General features: G+C 40.2%; 3 protein-coding genes and 1 non-coding gene across 4 annotated transcripts in view; 2 read left to right on the top strand and 2 right to left on the bottom strand.

The window, feature by feature from the left end:
- Window positions 1–22,370, bottom strand: part of LOC149724213 (uncharacterized) — a 111,378-nt gene that overhangs the window by 37,701 nt on the left and 51,307 nt on the right. The window lies entirely within an intron of this gene.
- LOC149724219 (uncharacterized) lies at window positions 306–9,551 on the bottom strand. Its single transcript, XM_089893311.1, has 2 exons — window positions 801–9,551; window positions 306–753 (listed from the first exon to the last, which is right to left on the bottom strand). The coding sequence occupies exons 1-2, from the start codon at window positions 878–880 to the stop codon at window positions 474–476; spliced, it is 360 nt and encodes a 119-aa protein (XP_089749437.1). The 5' UTR covers window positions 881–9,551; the 3' UTR covers window positions 306–473.
- Window positions 13,037–16,718, top strand: LOC149724218 (uncharacterized). The gene is made up of 2 exons (XM_089893313.1): window positions 13,037–13,363; window positions 15,063–16,718. Exons 1-2 carry the CDS (start codon window positions 13,037–13,039, stop codon window positions 16,014–16,016), a joined length of 1,281 nt encoding a protein of 426 aa, XP_089749439.1. The 3' UTR covers window positions 16,017–16,718.
- Window positions 20,888–21,041, top strand: LOC149724217 (5.8S ribosomal RNA). The gene has a single exon (XR_016386759.1). It is a non-coding gene; the product is annotated as a 5.8S ribosomal RNA (ribosomal RNA).

Genomic DNA, 22,370 nt, shown 5'->3' with positions numbered 1-22,370 from the left:
GCTACATGTTTACCATCAATACTTCCCACACATGATGGAAATTGCCATTTGTTTTGGTATTCCTTGGCAATTTGTTTCCATTCAAACTGACTTGCTGGAGGAGCAAGAACTTTGGGCTTGAATATATCCCAGATTGCTGCACTTGTTTCTGGCACAATTCTACAAATTGAAGATTCACTAACACGAAATTGAAATGCCAAGTCCGAAAAAGAATTTCCACTGGCTAGGTACCTAAAAAGTTTACGTGCGACTCATTAATAGATCAAAACTCTCTTTTTTCACAAGTGGGCGCTCATTTTTTTGTAAAAGTCCCCAGAAAATAATAATAAAAAAATGAGCGCCCACTTGTGAAAAAAGAGAGTTTTGATCTATTAATGAGTCGCACGTAAAAAGTTTTAACAGTGAAAGCTGCATTCTGATGTTTTGAAATCATTGAGAGTTTTGATCTATTAATGAGTCGCACGTAAAAAGTTTTAACAGTGAAAGCTGCATTCTGATGTTTTGAAATCATTAACTTTGTTTAGACATACTAACCTTAGTGTTATAGCCAATCTATGCCCTGGTGATATGGGTGCTCGCCAGTTTGTATGCATCTTTGCAATCAATGGCTTTATCTCTTCAAGCAATTCAAGGAAACATTTCTTGTCCATTCGAAAATATTTGAAGTAAAACTCTGGATCAGCTTCAAGTTCTGGTATTAAACTCAGCCACTGGCCTTTTTGACGTTGTCTATAAATTTCCCGCAACCACAGCCTTCACAAAATATAAACAAATTCAAAAACACAAAAAAACACTTTTACCTTTTCCTTTGTTTTCGTTGTTCTTCGTGCATGATGGCACAACACAGCCAATTGAACACATAAAATGGGTAGTAGCCCATCGTTTACACACATTTTTCTTTGTGATCACGGTCGCAGCAGCAGTTTTTGCACACCAGCAGTCTTCAGCCGTTTGTTTACTTGCGCAACCAAGCGTAAAATCGTGCGATGACGGATTCTGTGTGCAGCGCCCTTTAACGGATGGTTCGGAACGAAAAATCGTTCCGTTTACGTACGTAATCTGTCGGTCCATTTTTGGGTGCGATTTACGCACGTTAACGCAATACGCATTCTGTGTACAGCCACCTTTATGTATCAAAATTTAAAGAATCGTTTATGTCTCCATTGGATCTTGCTTCAGCTGGATCACATCGCGCAGCTTACAAGATAGTAACAACAATTAGTCCAAGTGAACCCGAAATGATCTTCTTACTTTCCTCTGCGAAATTATTAAAAACTAGCAGTACAACAAAGCGATACTTTGTCCCAACCATTATCCAAGCAAACAGATGCGAGCAAATACAAATGTATTAAAACCGGTCAGATGAACTGAAAGACTTAGGCCATCATTCTTACAATTTTTAAGAATCTTTGTCACCTCCACAAGCGTTACAGCCCTAACAGAATCGTTGTTGTTGGAACACTAATGGCAAATATATTCACAGACGACTTCCTCTGGCAGCACACTTTACTGAACGTACCGTTTAAACGATACTCCGACCTTGTTCCTTCAGATTTTTCAATAACACCAAACTCAATAGCTTATTTTTACCTAGCAACAAAGTCAAACCCTTCATTAAGGTACAACAATGAACACATCATACAGTATATGAAAAATCGTGGTGACAAACAGTTTTACATCTCAACTATGATGCTCAATAATGTTGAGAGCTTAAGAAAAAATTAAGTCTTTGTGGCAAAGGCACATTCTGTCAACTACGCAATTAAACTTCGATGAATCTCTAGTAGCATATGTCAACAAACGTTGCACGGGTGACAAAAATCCTTTTATTTTGATGTGAAACGACAATTACATGTTATTTTGGAAAACACGCATTCTTTTGAACCTTACAAACTACGTCTGCTCCAAGGTTCGCATGGAACAGGCAAAACAACTTGCCTTCACCGGGTAATTGAACAAGCTGCCTCTTTAAATCTAAGAATCATGCTTGAATGCCCAACAGAAATTCTTGCCCAAACATACAAAGCACATTTTGGAGATACAATAACATTTGAGACAGTACATGCTGCTTTTAAAATCCTGGTAAACGACGATGAACCAATGCAAATTAATTGGGGACTAAACTCATTTCAAGTTATTATAGACGAGGTAAGCATGAAAGTGCATCATTTTCTGTGGCGACCAATAGCAGCAACAACCGTTTTCACGCTCAAAAACACTTGTAGAGACATTTTTTGACAATCTTTAGTTAGAGAATATTTGCAATGAAACAACTTTTTAAACAAGAACAACCTGTAATAACTTGCATTTTGGACAACTCGGAAGAGCAAATAACCTTATACAAAGGCACATTAGTACGTATAACCGAAAATCGACACAAGAAAAAAGGATTTGCAAATGGAACAATTGGAACGCTTTATTCGGTTGAAAGTGGTACGATTCTTATACAAACTCGTTGCAACAAATTAATTCGCATTTACCCAATACCAAATTGTAATAGAATTCAGTATTCTCTACGAATTGCTTATGCCACCACCATTTTTTAATCACAAGGTCAAACCATAAACAAACTCGTTGCAACAAGTTAATTCGCATTTACCCAATAACAAATTGTAATAGAATTCAGTATTTCTCTACGAATTGCTTATGCCACCACTATTTTTAAATCACAAGGTCAAACCATAAACAAAGGCATTCTATGGTTTAATACGTCTTCACTGTCGCGAGGATGTGGATATGTTGCCGTTTCACGATTCAGAAAAAAAAACAGATTCCAAATTTTTAACTAAATGTTTCGTTTAGTCGCATTCATGTGCATTTCACATATTTTCATTCTGAACTAAAGAAAATACAATTTTGCTTAGTACATTTCTTTGATGAAAGATGAAGTTCTGAAAATGAAAATCTACTAACTGTACCTTTATTTCTCCATCTAATTCACTTTGTAGCTAAATAAACTCCATTTGCTTAATTGTGCTTCACAATGATAGGAAGAGCCGAGATTAAAGGATCAGAAAGCAACGGCGGGTGTGAATGCTTGTTATGCATCGATTATAGGAAGGGCCGAGATTAAAGGATCAGAAAGCAACGGCGGGTGTGAATGCTTGTTATGCATCGATTTTGGCGCAGAGTTTTGACTGGGGTTCATTTTGTCTCAGTACATTTCTTTGTTAAAAGATAGGAAATACATTTAAACATTTTTACTTATCAAAGACGTAACATATTAATGTACTGAACAAGAAAATCTACGTTAAAATAGTTTACACTATGGTAATATCACCGTCATATCCAGATGCACAATACCATGCTATATGTACTGCTAACTGCACCTTCTTTGTACACACACACCTTGTGGCTAAAGAAAATACAAATCACCGTCATATCCAGATGCACAATACCATGCTATATATACTGCTAACTGCACCTTCATTTTTCCCATAACGTACACACCTTGTGGCTAAAGAAAATACAATTTTGCTTAGTACATTTCTTTGATGAAAGTTAAAGTTCTGAAAATAAAAATCTACTAACTGTACCTTTATTTCTCCATCTAATTCACTTTGTAGCTAGTTCTGAAAATGAAAATCTACTAACTGTACCTTTATTTCTCCATCTAATTCACTTTGTAGCTAGATAAACTCCATTTGCTTAATTGTGCTTCACAATGATAGGAAGAGCCGAGATTAAAGGATCAGAAAGCAACGGCGGGTGTGAATGCTTGTTATGCATCGATTTTGGCGCAGAGTTTGACTGGGCGCATTTTGTCTCAGTACATTTCTTTGTTAAAAGATAGGAAATACATTTAAACATTTTTACTTATCAAAGACATAACATATTAATAAGAAAATCTACGTTAAAAATAGTATACACTATGGTAATATCACCGTCCAATTTGGAAGGAGATAAGTAAATTTAAACATTTTTACTTATCAAAGACATAACATATTAATAAGAAAATCTACGTTAAAAATAGTATACACTATGGTAATATCACCGTCCAATTTGGAAGGAGTACTGTTATTGGCGTGCAGTTATTTTACCCAAACGTCTATCAAATTAAGTTATGTTCCGGTTCTCTCTTTTGTTACGTCATCGCCTTTTTTCTCTCGCATTCTCTTTGTTCATTACATGGCAATTTCAGTTTAGTTTATACTTAAGTGATTTGAATGAACGTTGGTTGGTAAACTTCTGTAGTGAACGAAAGTAGTTTATAGCCACAAATTTTCAGGTATATATCTTTTCGCATTAGTTGTTTATTCGCATGTTTACGTGTTCATTACGTGGCAATTTCAGTTTAGTTTATACTTAAGGGATTTGAATGAACGTTGGTTGGTAATCTTCTGTAGTGAACGGAAGTAGTTTATAGCCACAAATTTTCAGGTATATATCTTTTCGCATTAGTTGTTTATTCGCATATTTACGTGTTTATTTACCATTGTTATTTTTCCTTTTAGTTACCGCAATCGGCAAACAATACATTTAAAAGATTTGCGCGTTTGACTGTTTGGCTATAACACCAACGAAGACAAAAAAAAATAAAAAGAGACGGAGTCCAAAAGACCTGCCCAATAACAGTAACTGAAAATTTCTCAAGAGAGTCCAAAAGACCTGCCCAATAACAGTAACTGAAAATTTCTCAAGAGAGTCCAAAAGACCTGCCCAATAACAGTAACTGAAAATTTCTCAAGCGCCGCCGCCGAAAAAGCGTGGAGAACGTCTGCTGAAGCAAGTGTGGAAAACGCGTCTGCTCCGGGCGGCTTAGGGAAGCGTGGCAATTCCTTTTGGATAGCCTCCACGTCTGAGAAATTCACGGAATGGAACAGGTTGGTTCCGAAGCTACCGACAGTATGGCCTCTGGTATAAGCGAGAAAATATTTCCTGAGATCCCCAAACCTCACTTTAACGACTCAAACGTGACCGTCAGAAAGAAGAATATCCAAACTTATCAAGTTCCCGAGAAAGCAATTTTCAAGAAGTGGAAGAACAATTGAAGGCAAAGATAGAGGATTTACGTAAAAATCGTTACGTATAAAATTGACCGTTGCTTTTTCGAATTCTAGTTCACCATCGTCGGCCGCCTTGCTCAACCCAAAATTAGCACAGCCTGAAGAACTTACAGCTCCGAAGATATGAACTTTCATACGATATTCCACTATCGGCTTGTCCGTATCGTTGTCTTCCCACCACAAGAAACGAAGTAGGTCTCTATACGGTTCCGCGACCCTGAAAACAGTTTCTCTGGCGCTGGGGAATCGAATGCAGATCTAGACGCATGGTCTCGTCAATAATAATGGGTTCTCGGAAATCATCTTCGTGTATTCCAAACGGGTTTTCGGTCTTTTCAGCATCTAAACATGATACCGATCGGGCTCTACTTTCTGCGATTTCTATTTGAGATGACAATACATTTTTGCAAATCCTTTATCTTTGCCTTCAATTGTTCTTCCACTTCTTGAAAATTGCATATCTCGGGAACTTGGTAAGTTTGGATATTCTTCTTTCTGACGGTCACGTTTTTCCAAATTAAAGTGTACTCATTTCTCAGGCTCCCTCTCCGGAATCGAACCCGGATTCCCCGTTACCCGTAGGAACCTCGGTAGGCGAATATCGCACCGACGAAAGTTAATACGGCAACAGACACTTGAAGGATCCGTCGCCGGAGTCACCAGTCGAACGCTGCCGGAGCCGCGGTCGGTTTTTGGTCTGATAAAAGCACGCCTCCCGCGAAGTCGGCGCTGTTTGCCTGTATCAACTCTAGAATTACCACAGTTATCCAAACCATATGATCAAATGAACCAACTCGGCACACCGCGGATAGCTCGGGTAGCCCGGTGCACTAATACAATGGCCGGGGGCGGACAGCTTTTACTACAACAAAGCCCGATGTCGGGACGACGTTTTCGCTCAAAACAACCTAGCATGGTCGGGTCGGACCTCCGTCCGAGCGACTTCGATCACGACTTCGGGGACCTGGCGCCGCAAGTTTAAACAAGAGAGCGACAATTCTTTAAGCCTGTCGTTGGTTCGATATTTATTAGCAAGTGACATTTTACTCCAAAAATGGCCTTTGAAAAAAAAGTCCCGAAAACTGCCTTTGAAAAAAAACGAAAACTGCCTTTTCCTCTTAGAATTAAGTAACACTTTCAGTCTTAGACTTTGTTCAAGACCGTTTAAAATTTGGCGCGCTCCCACATGAAATTTTGATTTATGTCCCCGAAAGCGATTCTCTCGAATCTAAAGATGTTTGACGCGAATTTGATTCGGTCGAAGCTACTTGATTGAAAAAACGCGTGAGCATTTTGCGTCAAGTATTTTTAGAGTGTAGCTAATTCGCTTCGGTGGAAATCGCGTTCGTTTTGTTTAATCTTAGGCTGCCTTGCCCATTTCACAGCGGCAGCCATGTTTCTTTTATCCCCCCACTGTTCCGCATTTTGCACCTTCGACCCGGAGAAAAGGCCGATGTATCAACCACTTTTTATTTTTTCCATTAATCGCAGGGTGGCGCATTTTTCAGTATTCAAAGTCTTTCCTGATTGATTCCAGTTATACGCTGTTGTATCCAAGTTCGTTTGGAGCCCAATTTGAGTTCTGGAAATCAGTACAAGATCGTCTCGTCTGCAAAAGCCATGCAGTTTATTTCCCCCGATCGAACTACCCACATTGGGTTCAGATTGCTCATAGCCCAATCCATAACTTCCAAAAATAGAGGAATAGACAGGGGTTTTATACCCATTTTTATCCTCATTCTCGGAAATCTTTAGCCGTTTACATTGATTGTGGTGGAGGAGCCCTCATAGAGATTTCCTATATATTTTAGCAGTGGAGGGAACCCCCAATCTGCCTGCGGCCACTAGAAGAGTTGAGTGAGTGGTTCAGGCTTCCTTTTTTCCAATTACCTTCGACCCGGAGAAAAGGCCGATGTATCAACCACTTTTTATTTTTTCCATTAATCGCAGGGTGGCGCATTTTTCAGTATTCAAAGTCTTTCCTGATTGATTCCAGTTATACGCTGTTGTATCCAAGTTCGTTTGGAGCCCAATTTGAGTTCTGGAAATCAGTACAAGATCGTCTCGTCTGCAAAAGCCATGCAGTTTATTTCCCCCGATAGAACTACCCACATTGGGTTCAGATTGCTCATAGCCCAATCCATAACTTCCAAAAATAGAGGAATAGACAGGGGTTTTATACCCATTTTTATCCTCATTCTCGGAAATCTTTAGCCGTTTACATTGATTGTGGTGGAGGAGCCCTCATAGAGATTTCCTATATATTTTAGCAGTGGAGGGAACCCCCAATCTGCCTGCGGCCACTAGAAGAGTTGAGTGAGTGGTTCACGCTTCCTTTTTTCCAATTACCTTCGACCCGGAGAAAAGGCCGATGTATCAACCACTTTTTATTTTTTCCATTAATCGCAGGGTGGCGCATTTTTCAGTATTCAAAGTCTTTCCTGATTGATTCCAGTTATACGCTGTTGTATCCAAGTTCGTTTGGAGCCCAATTTGAGTTCTGGAAATCAGTACAAGATCGTCTCGTCTGCAAAAGCCATGCAGTTTATTTCCCCCGATAGAACTACCCACATTGGGTTCAGATTGCTCATAGCCCAATCCATAACTTCCAAAAATAGAGGAATAGACAGGGGTTTTATACCCATTTTTATCCTCATTCTCGGAAATCTTTAGCCGTTTACATTGATTGTGGTGGAGGAGCCCTCATAGAGATTTCCTATATATTTTAGCAGTGGAGGGAACCCCCAATCTGCCTGCGGCCACTAGAAGAGTTGAGTGAGTGGTTCACGCTTCCTTTTTTCCAATTTATGCTGATTGAGAATGTGACGTAGATTCCATATATTTTCCGCTATTCCATCACCAGGTCTGAATGCCTTCTGCTGGGGTGATATCGGGTTGAATTTCATTATTCTGTTGCTTAGAATCTTATGAAAGCAACGAATTATCAGTGAATTGATCGTAATGGGGCGATGTTTGGCTGGGTCCTTCGTCCCAAGCTCTTTGGTTCTCTACCCAGCCTACAACTTTTCGGCTGGTAGCCACAATCGGGAGCCACAAGTTGAAATTATCTACCAAAATCTGTGGTTGAACCGCCATGAAATCTTTATGCCGAATCCCATCGGGACCCGGGGCGGACGTGGGCATTGACTTTCTTACCAGTCTTACTTCATCGGCCACAATCGGTTCTACCAACTCCTATATTGGACCACTACTAGTTCAGGTTGCCTCGTGTCAAGCTCCGACGATTTCTCTAGGAGCTTTCGCCAGAACGGCGGCAGAACCTGTTCAAATGGGGGCCCTCAATCATCCAATTCTCTCTCCACTGCTTTGAGAGTATGCGGTTGTCTGTTTCTTTTGTAATCGATTTGTGTTCTTGCATATTGAGCCCTCCGAATTTGTCATTTTGACATTCTTTTTTCTCCATTGTTTCTGCTTAACTCTTGATTGTTTTTTCTCTCCACTGCTTTGAGAGTATGCGGTTGATAGCCTTTTGTCTGTTTTTCTTGTAATCGATTTGTGTGTTTTCTTGCATATTGAGCCCAGCCTGTTGTCTGTTTCTCTTAATCGAATTGTGTGTTTTCTTGCATATTGAGCCCTCCGAATTTGTCTTTGCATATTGAGCCCTCCGAGTTTGTCTTTTTGACACTTTTTTTTCTCCTTTGTTTCCGCTTAACTCTTGATTGTTTTTTTGTGTGTTTTCTTGCATATTGAGCCCTCCGAATTTGTCTTTTTGACACACTTTTTTTCTCCTTTGTTTCTGCTTAACTCTTGATAGTTTTACCTTTGCCCTTAAACTTTAAGGGACTATATTTTCAAACGCCTGATCAATTAGAACCTTTTCCGAGGAACCAATTGTATCATCCAAGTTGTTTGGCACGATCAGATTAGCCCGTGGTGAGCTACTCTCAAAGCCTGCATAATAAGATTCTTCCAGTTTGAAAGTTCACACTGGGAGTCGTTCTGGCCAGTCGATACCAGAGGAGAATACGTTCCTACCGTACCCGCAATTTGCATCGGTTGTGCTGTTTCCATTACCGGATGCCTCATGCTTTCTAGTAATTGCTTAACTCAATCTTTTTGTTTCGAACATATTTGATGCTTTCCAGTTTCCGAGAAGGAAAGCGTTTGGCCAGTTCCTGATTGATATTTCTTATTCCTTTTTGACTAAGCTCCAATTCTATGCTCGCGAGGATGCATAGTTCCTCCTGATCCCAAAACACTTTTTGGTTGGCCCTTTAAACAAGTCTTGTGATATTGCTTTTATTGATCATCATCACCTCGCCTCATGTGTTGACTTAGCCCAATTTTACAAGAAAATGCCCATCATCACCTCCGCCGTTTACCCGCGCTTGGTTGAATTTCTTCACTTTGGCATTTAGAGCATTGGGCAGAAATCACATTGCGTCAACACCAGGTGACGGCCATCGCAAAACTTTGTTTTAATCAAAACAGTCGGATTCCCCTGGTCCGTACCAGTTCTAAGTCAGCTGTTCGACGCCGGCGAAACGGGCCGCATTAGCTGCGGCATTTCACGGAAAGACGCCGACACAGCTTCGTGCCATGGCCCGACCTACCCAGCCCCTAGAGGCTAGAGCCAATCCTTTTTCCGAAGTTACGGATCTAGTTTGCCGACTTCACTTACCTATTGTTCTATTGGTCAGAGGCTGTTCACCTAGGAGACCTTCTGCGGATATGGGTACGACCTCGCACGAAAATTACACCATCTCCTTCGGATTTTCACGGGCCGACGCGGGCTCTCCGGACAGCACAAGAGAGGTGCTGTATCTCCGGGCAAACCGATTCAAGGATCGCCACCCCCTTACCAAGGAAAGAGAACTCTTCCCGAGACCCACGCCAACGTTTCCGAGTTCGCTTGCGTTACCGCACTAGGCGCCGAAGCACCAATCTCCGTGTCGAGGTTCGCGAGCATCGCCCCGGTTCAGAACGGCCTTCGCCTATTCCTTAGGGTCGACTGACCCATGTTTAACTGCTGTTCACATGGAACCCTTCTCCACTTCGACCTTCAAAGTTCTCATATGAATATTTGTTACTACCACCAAGATTTGCACCGACAGCTGCTCTACCCGGGCTCGCACCCGCCGCGGCCCTCCTACTCGTCGCGGTCTGTCGCACCACCTCGACGCCAGTACCACCGCGATGGCCGGGTATAATGGGCCTGACGCTCCAGCGCCATCCATTTTCACTGCTGATTGATTCGGCAGGTGAGTTGTTACAGACTCCTTAGCGGATTCCGACTTCAATGGCCACCGTCCCGCAGTCTATACCAACCGACACGTTTTGTGGGATCTTGTGAGCGTCGCGTCGGGCGCCTTAACCACGCGTTCGTTTCATCCCGCATCGCCAGTTCTGCTTACTCAGAGTGGCCCACTTGGCATTCGCATTCCACGCTCGGCTCCAATCAAGCGAGTCGGGGCTTCTTACCAATTTAAAGTTTAAGAATAGGTTGAGGCATGGCTCACTCAATACACGGCCTAGGAATACACCGAAACTGCTCAGAAAATAAGAGGCCTATTGACGCGAATAATGCCCATTATAATACATTGTTACGTCACGGTTTTATAAATGGATTTTGCTGTCTGGCTGTAGTTTTTGCATCAAATAACAGTTTGTTATTTTTCGGGTTATTTTATCAACATCTTATATTTTTTATAAATGTTTAAGCATGACTGAACAGATAGGAGTTACTTTTAACCACGTGCGGCATACAAGTAAGTTTTACCGATAGTTTAGTTTGGCTCAGTCGCTGAGTGAAAATAGTATTTGGCTTAAAATAGAAGTTTTTTAAGACAGCCTATATATATCTAGCAAACGAACACCGCAGTAACAACAAGTAAGTTAATTGATATGTCCGTTGCGGACTTTTAAAACCGGTCCTTAAAAACAATATAGGATATTGGATAAACACAAGCATTACTTGATCTGTCCTGCTGCTCATAACCCATTTTTTTTTGTTAAAGCAGGACAGAGGCTCTTCCTCGAGGTCCAAAAATGGGTCATACAGGCACATCATAAATTAAGACTGTATAATACAAACAAACTCACGATAGCCTCCCTTCGTACGTAAGTGTTGTGTCTAACTTAAGACCTTTGTCGCTGTTTAAATTTTACTAGTGTTCCTTCCTGACAGAATTATTTTCACATGTCTCTTTGTTGTTAAAGATTATATTGATGATGTTACTGATTAAAGATCTTCTTGCCACTTCTTCATAATCATAACATGCAAAGATGGTACCCTTATCCAAATATTTTTATCCAACTATGGAACACCTATTAACCATGCTTAAATAGCTTGCTTAATAATTCTGGTGGCTTAGAATTTATTTTAAATAAAATTATAAAGGTGTGCTGCATTATAAAACTTGCCAAATGCCTGTCTACTAAATTAAATATAATCAAAACGTAGGATTTCTGTGTTGGTAAACTGAATCTGATTGCTCGTCTCTCTTTATGCTTAATAAACTGATATTTATATACTAATAAACCCTTTGCACTGCTTTATATGTCGTAATCTTGCTCGTTGGAGAAGTGCTTACACTGTTGGAATCTTGCCTTACTGCCCGTCGACCAGGTGACCTGTTTCATTTATTTGAATAAGTTACGTTTAAGCCTGCCTAAAACCGCTCAATTTTAGTTAAGTCCATACTACGCCCTCATTTCACCTTATCGTGTAGCTTGCAAGTGACTGTGTAATTTTAATTTTGCAACTTTTTTTTGGAAACACTGTTAATTACCCCTGTATAATTAATTACCCCTGTTTAATTTATTTCGCCCAATTAGTTTGTAGTGTTGCCATTCCTGTAAATTGTGTTGATTGGGCAACACTGATAATTTTTTTTCGCCTATAATTAGTTATTAGTGATTATTACTCTGTTTTACTCGCCTTTTAGGCTCTTTACCTAGTAACGACCAAAGTTAGTATAGACCAAGTTAGGAAAAGGCGCTCGTGTCCGCCATTACGGAGCCCACAGAGCGTGAATCGCCTATACAAATGCATGGTCGGCATGTGTTCATTTAGTTCTTGTAAGCGATACAAAGCTAGAAAACACGTATAGCGGTTGTTTTAACATTTAAAATATAATTTCTAATATAAATCTTGTTATATAATATTAAATCTAGGAATTAATGTGAAGTAAATTAATATTTTGACTGGTTTTCAGCGTACAGTGTGGTTTAACAGGGTACTTTACGTTGGCGATTAAGACTAGCAGCAATCAGCTTAGTTTACATAATTGTGATCATACCTACGAATCTACAGAGCCATTCTTTACTACATTTGTAACCCAACATGAGTGGACATGCAGCTCCAAACTGCTTAAGTACTAGCAGATAAGGTGTTCGCGTTTTCCGATTTCATGAAGACCCGTAACGTACTAATTCAAGCAAAGGACCAAAAATAGTAACTCAGTATTGTTTTCCTCAATGTTACTTTGATATTGGGCAAATTTTACACAGATACCTTAAGTCTCGTTGCCGGGTATACGTGTTAAGTTTGTGAGCAAAAAATTAAAAATACCCCAGTTTACATGCAAAACTGCAGCTAGATACACCAGTTTATGGTAATGTTATGCGTTTTTGTTTGTATTTTTATATTTTAAACATGTTCTTTTATGTTTTTGGTTAGTAAACTTGATATTTTCTGTTTTTTACTCTTTAATCGATTGAGTGTTCAATAAAAGTTGATTATTTTTGTGAGGTTTATTATTGTGATAAGATATAACATTAGTAGAAAGCCATTTTTACGCGCAGAAGTGCTTGGTTTTTAAAAAATCGCAAAATTTAAACGAAAAACAGCACCCAGCAATGATAAAATGCTATGCTGTGGGCTCCGTAATGGTGGCGTCTATGACGTCATAGACGCGCGACAATGGATAACAAGACTCGTTGTTTTACAATCCGTTTCCTAACTTGGTCTATACTAACTTTGGTAACGACCACATATCTGCACCAGAAACCGCTGTCCAGATCTCCAACCCTTGAAAGTCCCCACATTCCTTAGAATAAAATCAGAAATGGCGACGACCATTGTAGTCGAATTGAATGAGGAAGTTAAAAGATCAGTTGTCATCCACCTCATAGGAAACGTAGAGCACATTAGGGTCTCTACGTTTATGGAGCTGTTTGCGCCAGGTGGGCCTCTAGAAGCTATCTCCAATGATGTCGAAGGGGTTATTACTGAATCCTTTAAAGATGTGGCTTTCCTGCTGACGTTACAACTAGAAAGCGCTCACAAAGTGGATAGAATTATACACCACTTTATCATAGAGAAGGTAAACTTCACATCTGCTAATGGGAACAACATGGTGGTCACAGCACACCTCCCCAAACCACCACTGGAGGTCGTGACCCTCCATCCAGTGCCCTGCTATGTAGCAGCCCACTGCTTTATATGTCTGGTATGATTTTAACTAAACAAGAAAGTATCCCTGCGACACGTTCTGTGTTTAACTGTAAGTTTAAAACAACCTAGAACTGGTATTGAACCTACCAACAACTGCATTCAAAATGAAGGAAATCCATTCATAAAACCGTGACATAACAATGTAATTATAATGGGCATTATTCGGGTCAATAGGCATGTTACTTTCTGAGCAGTTTCGGTGTATTCCTAGGCCGTGTATTGAGTGGGTCATGGTTGAGGGCGTTTTGCCCCCAAGACCTATAATCATTCGCTTTACCAGATAAAACTGCAACAGAGCGCCAGCTTATCATTAGGGAAACTTCGAAGGGAACCAGCTACCAGACGGTTCGATTAGTCTTTTCGCCCCTATACCCAAATTTGACGATCGATTTGCACGGTGTCCGCTGAGTTCATCGTCGAAAAATACATCGCGAACAATTAACCGCAAGACTAGTTCGCCGCAAGACCAGTTCGCCGCAAGACCAGTTCGCCGCAAGACCAGTTCGCCGCAAGACCAGTTCGCCGCAAGACCAAGACCAGTTCGCCGCAAGTCCAGTTCCAGTTTGTCGGAATTCGCCGCAAGACCAGTTCTCCGCAAAACAAATTCACCTTTATAATGCATCCAAAGACTTGTTTTATGTGCTTAGGTGCACGTTTATCATAATATGACAATTAAAATGAAAGTCATTTTATTAACAGTTAACCTTTAACGAAAGTAAGAAACAAAGCACATCACTCAATCAAAAGCCAATGTTATGCGCTTCTCCGCTCTTTGAGCTAAGATTTCTCGGCTCTTTGATCTCAAGTAAGAACGATTGTCGTAATCTTGCTCGTTGGAGAAGTGCTTACACTGTTGGAATCTTGCCTTACTGCCCGTCGACCAGGTGACCTGTTTCATTTATTTGAATAAGTTACGTTTAAGCCTGCCTAAAACCGCTCAATTTTAGTTAAGTCCATACTACGCCCTCATTTCACCTTATCGTGTAGCTTGCAAGTGACTGTGTAATTTAAATTTCGCAATTTTTTTTTGGAAACACTGTTGATTACCCTTGTTTAATTAATTACCCCTGTTTAATTTATTTCGCCCAATTAGTTTGTAGTGTGTTGTCATACCTGTAAATTGTGTTAATTGGGCAACACTGATAATTGTTTTTTTCTCCTATAATTAGTTATTAGTGATTATTACTATGTTTTACTCGCCTTTTAGTGCTCTTTACCTAGTAAAGACCACATATCTGCACCACAAACTGCTGTCCAGATCTCCAACCCTTGAAAGTCCCCACATTCCTTAGAATAAAATCAGAAATGGCGACGACCAATGTAGTCGAATTGAATGAGGAAGTTAAAAGATCAGTTGTCATCCAGCTCAAAGGGAAACGTAGAGCACATTAGTGTCTCTACGTTTATGGAGCTGTTTGCGCCAGGTGGGCCTCTAGAAGCTATCTCCAATGATGTCGAAGGGGTTATTACTGAATCCTTTAAAGATGTGGTTTTCCTGCTGACGTTAAAACTAGAAAGCGCTCACAAAGTGGATAGAATTATACACCACTTTAACACGGAGGAGGTAAACTTCACATCTGCTAATGGGAAGGAACAACATGGTGGTCACAGCACACCTCCCCAAACCACCACTGGAGGTCGTGACCCTCCATCCAGTGCCCTGCTATGTAGCAGCCCACAAAATCACGGAACTTCTTGAAAAATACAAATGGGGACAGGTAAATACCAGGGAATTAGGATACCACAGAAACTTTCAACATATTAAAAACGGATGGCTGAATATCTCGTTTCACAAATTAAATATAAACAACCTCCCGAAAGTGATAAAAATCTGCGGAAAATGGGCAACCGTCACGAGACCAGGTGAGTCCCACTTACCACTCTGTAGATTTTGCAAGGAGCGAGGACACGTGCAGACGCGCTGTCCGAAAAAGGGGCATTGTAATTTCTGTCACACAGAAGGGCACATTACAAAAAATTGCCGATCAAAGCCCGTAGCTATTGGTAGAAGGGAACAACCGTGGGTGACAATTGCACCAAAACCACAAAATCGCCCAACACCACAAGACACACAATTGAAATTGACCAACAAATTTGACATACTCGGGAATGAAGAACCACAAATAGATCTAGCAAATATGGAAGTTTTCCCTAGCTTGGCAGAGAGTACTAGCCAAGCCACCCGAACACCAAAACCGCAACGAATAAAAAAACAAAGAACCCCACGTGGAAAAGAAGCGCCTAATCCTAAAAACGACAACCAAGCAGAACCAGCAATCGTAGCAATAAAAAACGATCAGCAAAATACAACACTTTCATCGCCAGCATCTACGGATGTTTCTAGAAGTGAAACACCGGACATGAGCATGAACCCCATAACGCAGAATACAACCGAAGAAAACATAGAAATCATTGAACAGTACCATCGCGACCTAATTACCAACCCGTCACCAACCTACCACAACATGTATAGTATGGGAATATCAGCAAATGAACTATACCCTGATCCCCCTATGATCCGAAGATCACCTGAAAACTTGCAAATGCTGTTTAAAACAACCAGCACCCCAACAAAAAAAAACGAAAAGTAATAACTCCAGACTAAACAAAGTCGTTACCCATCTTTGTAACAGTATAGAGTGAAAACAAATGTTATTAAGTATTCGTAACTTGTTAGTGAACTGTATTCGCATTCTCGCATGGACTTAAGAGCGTTATGGCAAATCATATTAAAATAGGAACAATCAATACAAATGGAATAAAAAATAAACTTGGCGCAATCACGAACTACATTACCACCAACAATATAACGATCCTTGGTATACAAGAAACACACATAACAAACATGGAGACGATAAAACAACTAGAAACCATGACTGATACAAAAATTTTTACAAATGCACCATGTAAAGGCAACGCAAGACAAATCAAATCAGGAACAATATTACTAGTCAAAAATTATCTTACTCGAAAATATTCTGTTCATCATGAAATCATACAGCTCTTTTGGATGCATAAAATAAGAATAATTGGAAACAATGAAGAAATGCACATTTTCAATCTTTATTTGCAATCTGGTTCAAAATTAAATTATGCAAACATACGCAAATCGCAACTTGAAATCTTCAAATCAAAAATACCTGACAACCCTTTCACAACAATACTCATTATGGGTGATTTTAACATGGTTACAAATAAACTTGATATAACAGGGAATGTAAATGCAGATAGAAATAGCTGGAAATTGATTGAACAAAATGTCCACTTAAAAGATATATATAGAAAACTACACAAAAACAATTTCTTGGTTCCCAAGAAATCTGGTTCCCATCGGCTACTGCGCATGCGCAGACACAATGCATTTTTATCAGAAATCTAAAAATCTGGTTCCCAGAAGTTAACTTGAATACACGTAGACATGTTTTTAGATAGTTTATTCTATTTAATGTAAAAATGAAGGTTTGTCGCCCATATTTGTTGTCGATGACGTGATACGGGCAGTAGTCATTGGTCATACGGCATTATGTATAATTTAAGTTAAAATACAGCATACATTTTTGTTAAGAAGATAAATCTTTAAAAAGAATTAGAGTATAAAATACTTCGCATCTAACAACTGGTATTTTTAGTCGCAACCAGCATAGTTTTGAATTCCTCATAAAACAGGTTTTTCTGGCCTATGGGAACCAGATTTCCGCGACACCGGCAAAAATCTTTAGGGAAATTGGATGGGTAAACTACATAAAAACATACGTCAAAATACTCGGGATTTCATTTAGTTTTACACAGGACATGCAACACAAAAATTGGGAAAAGGCCATTAAAGAAACTGAAACAGTACTAAATATACACACGAAAAGGGATTTAACACTAAACGGAAAAAACATATTAGTTAATACTGTCATAATTCCCAAACTTTTACACCCTGGCAAACATATTAATCTAGCAAAAATACACCAGAACATTATTATTAAAAAGATTTTTAAATTTATCTGGGCCCCATCAAAATTCGAGAAAATAGAACGTAAGAAATTATATCTATTAAAAGAAGAAGGTGGAAGAGCCATTACAGAAATAAAACATAAACTAATTAGTGCAAAACTCGCACTAACAAAATTAGAAAATATAGAACCGTTATGGCACGAATGGTCACGATATCAACTAGGGATCAACCATGAAATTAATACATGGAACTATACAAAGAAGACGGAAAATTTTTTCCGCTAGAGGTGGTAATTATTTAAATTAAAAAATACGGAAAAACGAACAAAACAGCACTACAAAGTGTTAATAAGTGTAAAACAAATTAATTAAATAATAAAAATACCTTTCTAAATACATAAAACACTAGTAAGAACATATTTCCCACATTAGGTCGGTTATATACGCTCTTTCGTTGAGTTTACTGTCGTCGAGTCTGTGGTGTAGCGGTTTGCGTGCGGTCGTAAACTCTCTTTGTTTCATTTTTACCGGGTTCGAGTCCCGCACAGTGGAATACTTTTTTATATTTTTTTTCAAGTTTTTTTTGTTTGACGAGTTTGGGGTTAGGGGTTAGTGTTAGGGGTTAGTAGTTAGGAGTTAGGGGTTAGTGTTAGGGGTTAGTGTTAGGGGTTAGTGTTAAGGGTTAGAGGTTAGGGGTTAGGGGTTAGTGTTAGGGGTTAGTGTTAGGGGTTTATATCTTATGTGTATAAACCGTGAAACTAACTGCTCCCCATAAAATAGAGAAACGAATTTGTCATCGCCTCCTAGCGGAAAAATTTTTCCGTCTTCTCTGTATAGCTCCATGTGAAATTAATCTACGAAAAACTATATAAGTAATGCGCCTCGAAATACATCACAACCCAATGCACTATATAAAGTAATCAGACACAATTTTTTGGAATTAAGGAAACAAAACTTTACATGGGAAAGTAGTAAGTTAAAACCAATATATAGAGCTTTACAAAATCAAGCAACCTCCGAAAATGTAATATAATTCTTGAAGGACAAATAATCCCATGGAAAAATATAAATTGTGTTACCAAAAAAGTTAAACCTTTTTTTACAAATATTGAACGCGACATAAACTATAAGATTGCAAATAAAGCTTTTTTCTTTGGAGATTTTTTTAAAAATTTTGCATCAAACTACTATAACGGCCAAATTCAAATAACAAATTGCAAATTCTGTAGGGAGAACAAAGACAATCTAATACACATAATGACTGAGTGCAATGTAATTCGAACTCTATTCTGGAAACTAAGTAAATACGAATCAAAAATTTTTAAATATAAATGCGATATTGACAAAAAACTTATTTTATATAACAACCCACCGAGCAAACAAGAAGAACAAATTGGGCTCATCAAGTTGTTAACCATAACAAAAATGGAAATATTAAATAGCAAAACAAAATTATATCGTGAAAACAAATATATTTGGAATAATCAAGAATTTATAAAACACAAGTTATGGGTTATCAAAACTAAATTCAAAACATTTATCCAACATACAAAAAAAAAACAATTGGCAAAACAAAACATTTGAAACACTACAGTTAAAAGACACAAATACAACATAACATTTCCACTAAAAAAAGGCTTATCGTAACAACCCCTGGTCGCACAGGTCTACTTATTTCCTATTGATTTATGTCGTTATTTCCGCCCCCTTTGTATGTATGATTTATGTCGTTATTTCCGCCCCTTTGTATGTATGTGTGTAATATCGCCTGCATGTACTGCAATGATGAGGACGCGACTCCAATTGAATTTCGATTCATAAGAGCAACAAAAAAATGTTATGCGCTACTCCTCTTAAGTAGTCCAACATCTCCCTGTTAGGTTACGTCGAGTTGTTAACCTTTCTGCAGCATCGCGATATTTCTTTTTGCGAGGAGGTAAAAATCTTCTCCGGCAACATACTGCTTATTGACTGCCTCGTTTCTCCCCTGTTTATCTTTTAATTTGTCAATGAATTTCCACAATGTAGGGTGATGTGATACAAACGAGCTGAAACTTCTGAATTAGTCTTACCCTGAACAATTCTTGCGGTGAACTATGATTTGTGGTAAAATTAGCCTTAATTAGCCTTGCGGTGAACCAGCCTTGCGGTGAATTGGCCTTGCGGTGAATTGGCTTTGCGTTGAATTGGTCTTGCGGTAAATTGGTCTTGCGGTAAATTGGTCTTGCGGTAAATTGGTCTTGCGGTAAATTGGTCTTGCGGTAAATTGGTCTTGCGGTAAATTGGTCTTGCGGTAAATTGGTCTTGCGTTGAATTGGTCTTGCGTTGAATTGGTCTTGCGTTGAATTGATCTTGCGTTGAATTGGTCTTGCGTTGAATTGGTTTTGCGTTGAATTGTTCTTGCGGTAAATTGGTCTTGTGCGGTGAACCAGTATTGCGGTAAATTAGTCTTTCGGTGAATTAGTCTTGCTATGAATTAGCCTTGCGGTTAACATTTTTGTGAATTCCTTTGGGTTTGTATAAAAAAAGTAGTTGTAATGTTTTAAACCTAAAATTTTTACGAATTTATTTTGGGAAAAAAAGTTGGTGTAAAAAGAAATGTTTAAATATTTTTTTACATAAATTTTAATTTTTTTATTGCTTAAAACAAATAACTGTACAGTTTTAATTAAAACATTTTTTGAATTCTTATGAGAAACATAAAAAAAATTGTTTTTTTTTGTTTATTTTAATAAAAAAGGTAATTGTACTGTTTTGAACTTTAAATTTTTTTGAAATTATTTTGCAAAAACAAAAAATGGTTGTAAAAACTAATCATATTTTTTTTTATATAAAATTTTATTTTTTATTGCTTAAAACAATTAACTGTACAGTTTTAATTAAAACGAAATTATTTTGCAAAAAAAAAAATTGTTGTAAAAACTAATCTTAAAAATTTTTTTTATAAAATTTTACTGTTTTGAACTTTATATTTTTCGAAATTATTTTGCAAAAAAAAAATTGTTGTAAAAACTAATCTTAAAAATTTTTTTTTATAAAATTTTACTGTTTTGAACTTTAAATTTTTTTGAAATTATTTTGCAAAAACAAAAAATGGTTGTACAAACTAATCATAATTTTTTTTTATAAAATTTTATTTTTTATTGCTTAAAACAATTAACTGTACAGTTTTAATTAAAACGAAAGCCGCGCCGGCGTCCGAAAAGACGATCTAACTTGATCATTTAGAGGAAGTAAAAGTCGTAACAAGGTTTCCGTAGGTGAACCTGCGGAAGGATCATTATCGTAAGAAGGTACTTGAACGTACGGAGGCAAGGCTCACACGCATGGCGACGGCGGGGCCGGGTTAACCCCCGGACGAAGGTTCGCATACGATTGGAAAGGCACAAGTCTAGTACCGTCCGAGTGTCGAACGGCTTCAAGTGGCGGCCTTCGCAGGTCGTCCGCTCGGCGGAAATGTTATGAACAGGTCGCGAAAGCGCGTTGTGAGGACGGCGATTGCGTATTGACAAGGTGAGAAGGCTCTTGGCGGTGGATCACTCGGCTCGCGAGTCGATGAAGGACGCAGCTAGCTGCGTGAATTAGTGTGAATTGCAGAACACATTGAGCATTGACGATCTGAACGCGAATTGCGGCCTCGGGTTAATCCCGGGGCCACGCCCGCCTCAGGGTCGCAGGATATTAACTATCGCCGCTTCGGCGGCGCGCTTGCGGTCGTCGGCGCCTGCTGCGCCGTCCCGCGAAAATCAGTTGAGCGGTCTCCGCGGGGGACTGCCGCGATCTCGCTCCCCGCCGCGCTGCAGAGCCGCGACGTCGACCTCGAAGAGGAACAATCGGCGCCGCGGACCGGTGGACCTGCCGTTCGCCGCGGGAGTCGTTCGCGACGAGTGCGGTCGCCGGGCCAGTGACCTGAGGTCGGACGAGGCTACCCGCTGAATTTAAGCATATTACTAAGCGGAGGAAGAGAAACTAACGAGGATTCCCTCAGTAACGGCGAGTGAAGTGGGAAGAGCCCATCGCCGAATCCGCGCGTTCTTGGAGCGCGCGGAATTGTGGCGTACGGAATTCGCTCTGCGCGCGCGTCCTGCTGCCCACGTTCTTCTGATCGAGGCTTCGTCCCCTAGCGGGTGTCAGGCCCTTGGCGGCGGCGGGTGCGCGCTCTCGGCGTCTTCCCGGAGTCGGGTTGTTTGGGAATGCAGCTAATAAAGCGGGTGGTAAACTCCATCTAAGGCTAAATACAGTCGCGAGACCGATAGCGAACAAGTACCGTGAGGGAAAGTTGAAAAGCACTTTGAAGAGAGAGTTAAACAGTACGTGAAACCGTCGAGAGGCAAACGGGAGGGTCGGTCGGGTCTGCCGGTCGCTTTCAGCCGATCGGGCGTGCGGAGCGGAGTATCGCGGACCCTCGCTGCGCTCTCGGACGTCCGGTCGGCGCACTAGCGCCGGTGGAGGGCCGCGACCGGCTGGGAGGCGGACAAGCTGCGGCACGCAAGGTAGCCCGGCCTTTGGTCGGGTGGTACAGGCGCGGCGCGTGCGTTTTCTTGGTAAGGGGTGGCGACCCTGGAATCGGTTTGCCCGGAGATAGGGACATGTGCCCCGTAAAGCAGCACGTCTCTTGTGCTGTCCAGAGAGCCCGCGTCGGCCCGTGAAAATCCGAGGGAGATGGTGTAATTTTCGTGCGAGGTCGTACCCATATCCGCAGCAGGTCTCCAAGGTGAACAGCCTCTGACCGATAGAACAATGTAGGTAAGGGAAGTCGGCAAACTAGATCCGTAACTTCGGGAAAAGGATTGGCTCTAGGGGCTGGGTCGGTCGAGCCGTGTCACGAAGCGGGGTGCGGCGCTGTACCGGACTGGGCGAACGCCTTTGGGTGTGAGCCTGGACCTGTGTCGCGTCTTGCCGTGGAATGCCGCAGCTAATGCGGGCTTCGCGGCCCGCTTCGGCCGGCGTCGAACAGCTGACTTAGAACTGGTACGGACCGGGGGAATCCGACTGTTTAATTA

This window comes from Ciona robusta, unplaced genomic scaffold (genome assembly GCF_009617815.1).
Source record: "Ciona robusta unplaced genomic scaffold, ASM961781v2 AP042738.1".
Lineage (NCBI taxonomy): Eukaryota > Metazoa > Chordata > Ascidiacea > Phlebobranchia > Cionidae > Ciona > Ciona robusta.
The sequence above is the reverse complement of the archived record's forward strand: the minus strand, read 5'-3'. Positions and strand labels throughout refer to the sequence as shown.

Bases quoted from the DNA above. Each gene is read 5' to 3' on its own strand.
- LOC149724219 (XM_089893311.1), bottom strand. From the start codon at position 880: ATGGGCTACTACCCATTTTATGTGTTCAATTGGCTGTGTTGTGCCATC. The intron at 754-800 runs GTAAAAGTGTTT...TATTTTGTGAAG, and splicing joins CAACGAAAACAAAGGAAAAG to GCTGTGGTTGCGGGAAATTT.
- LOC149724218 (XM_089893313.1), top strand. From the start codon at position 13,037: ATGGCGACGACCATTGTAGTCGAATTGAATGAGGAAGTTAAAAGATCA. The intron at 13,364-15,062 runs GTCGTGACCCTC...CCACCACTGGAG, and splicing joins TCCCCAAACCACCACTGGAG to GTCGTGACCCTCCATCCAGT.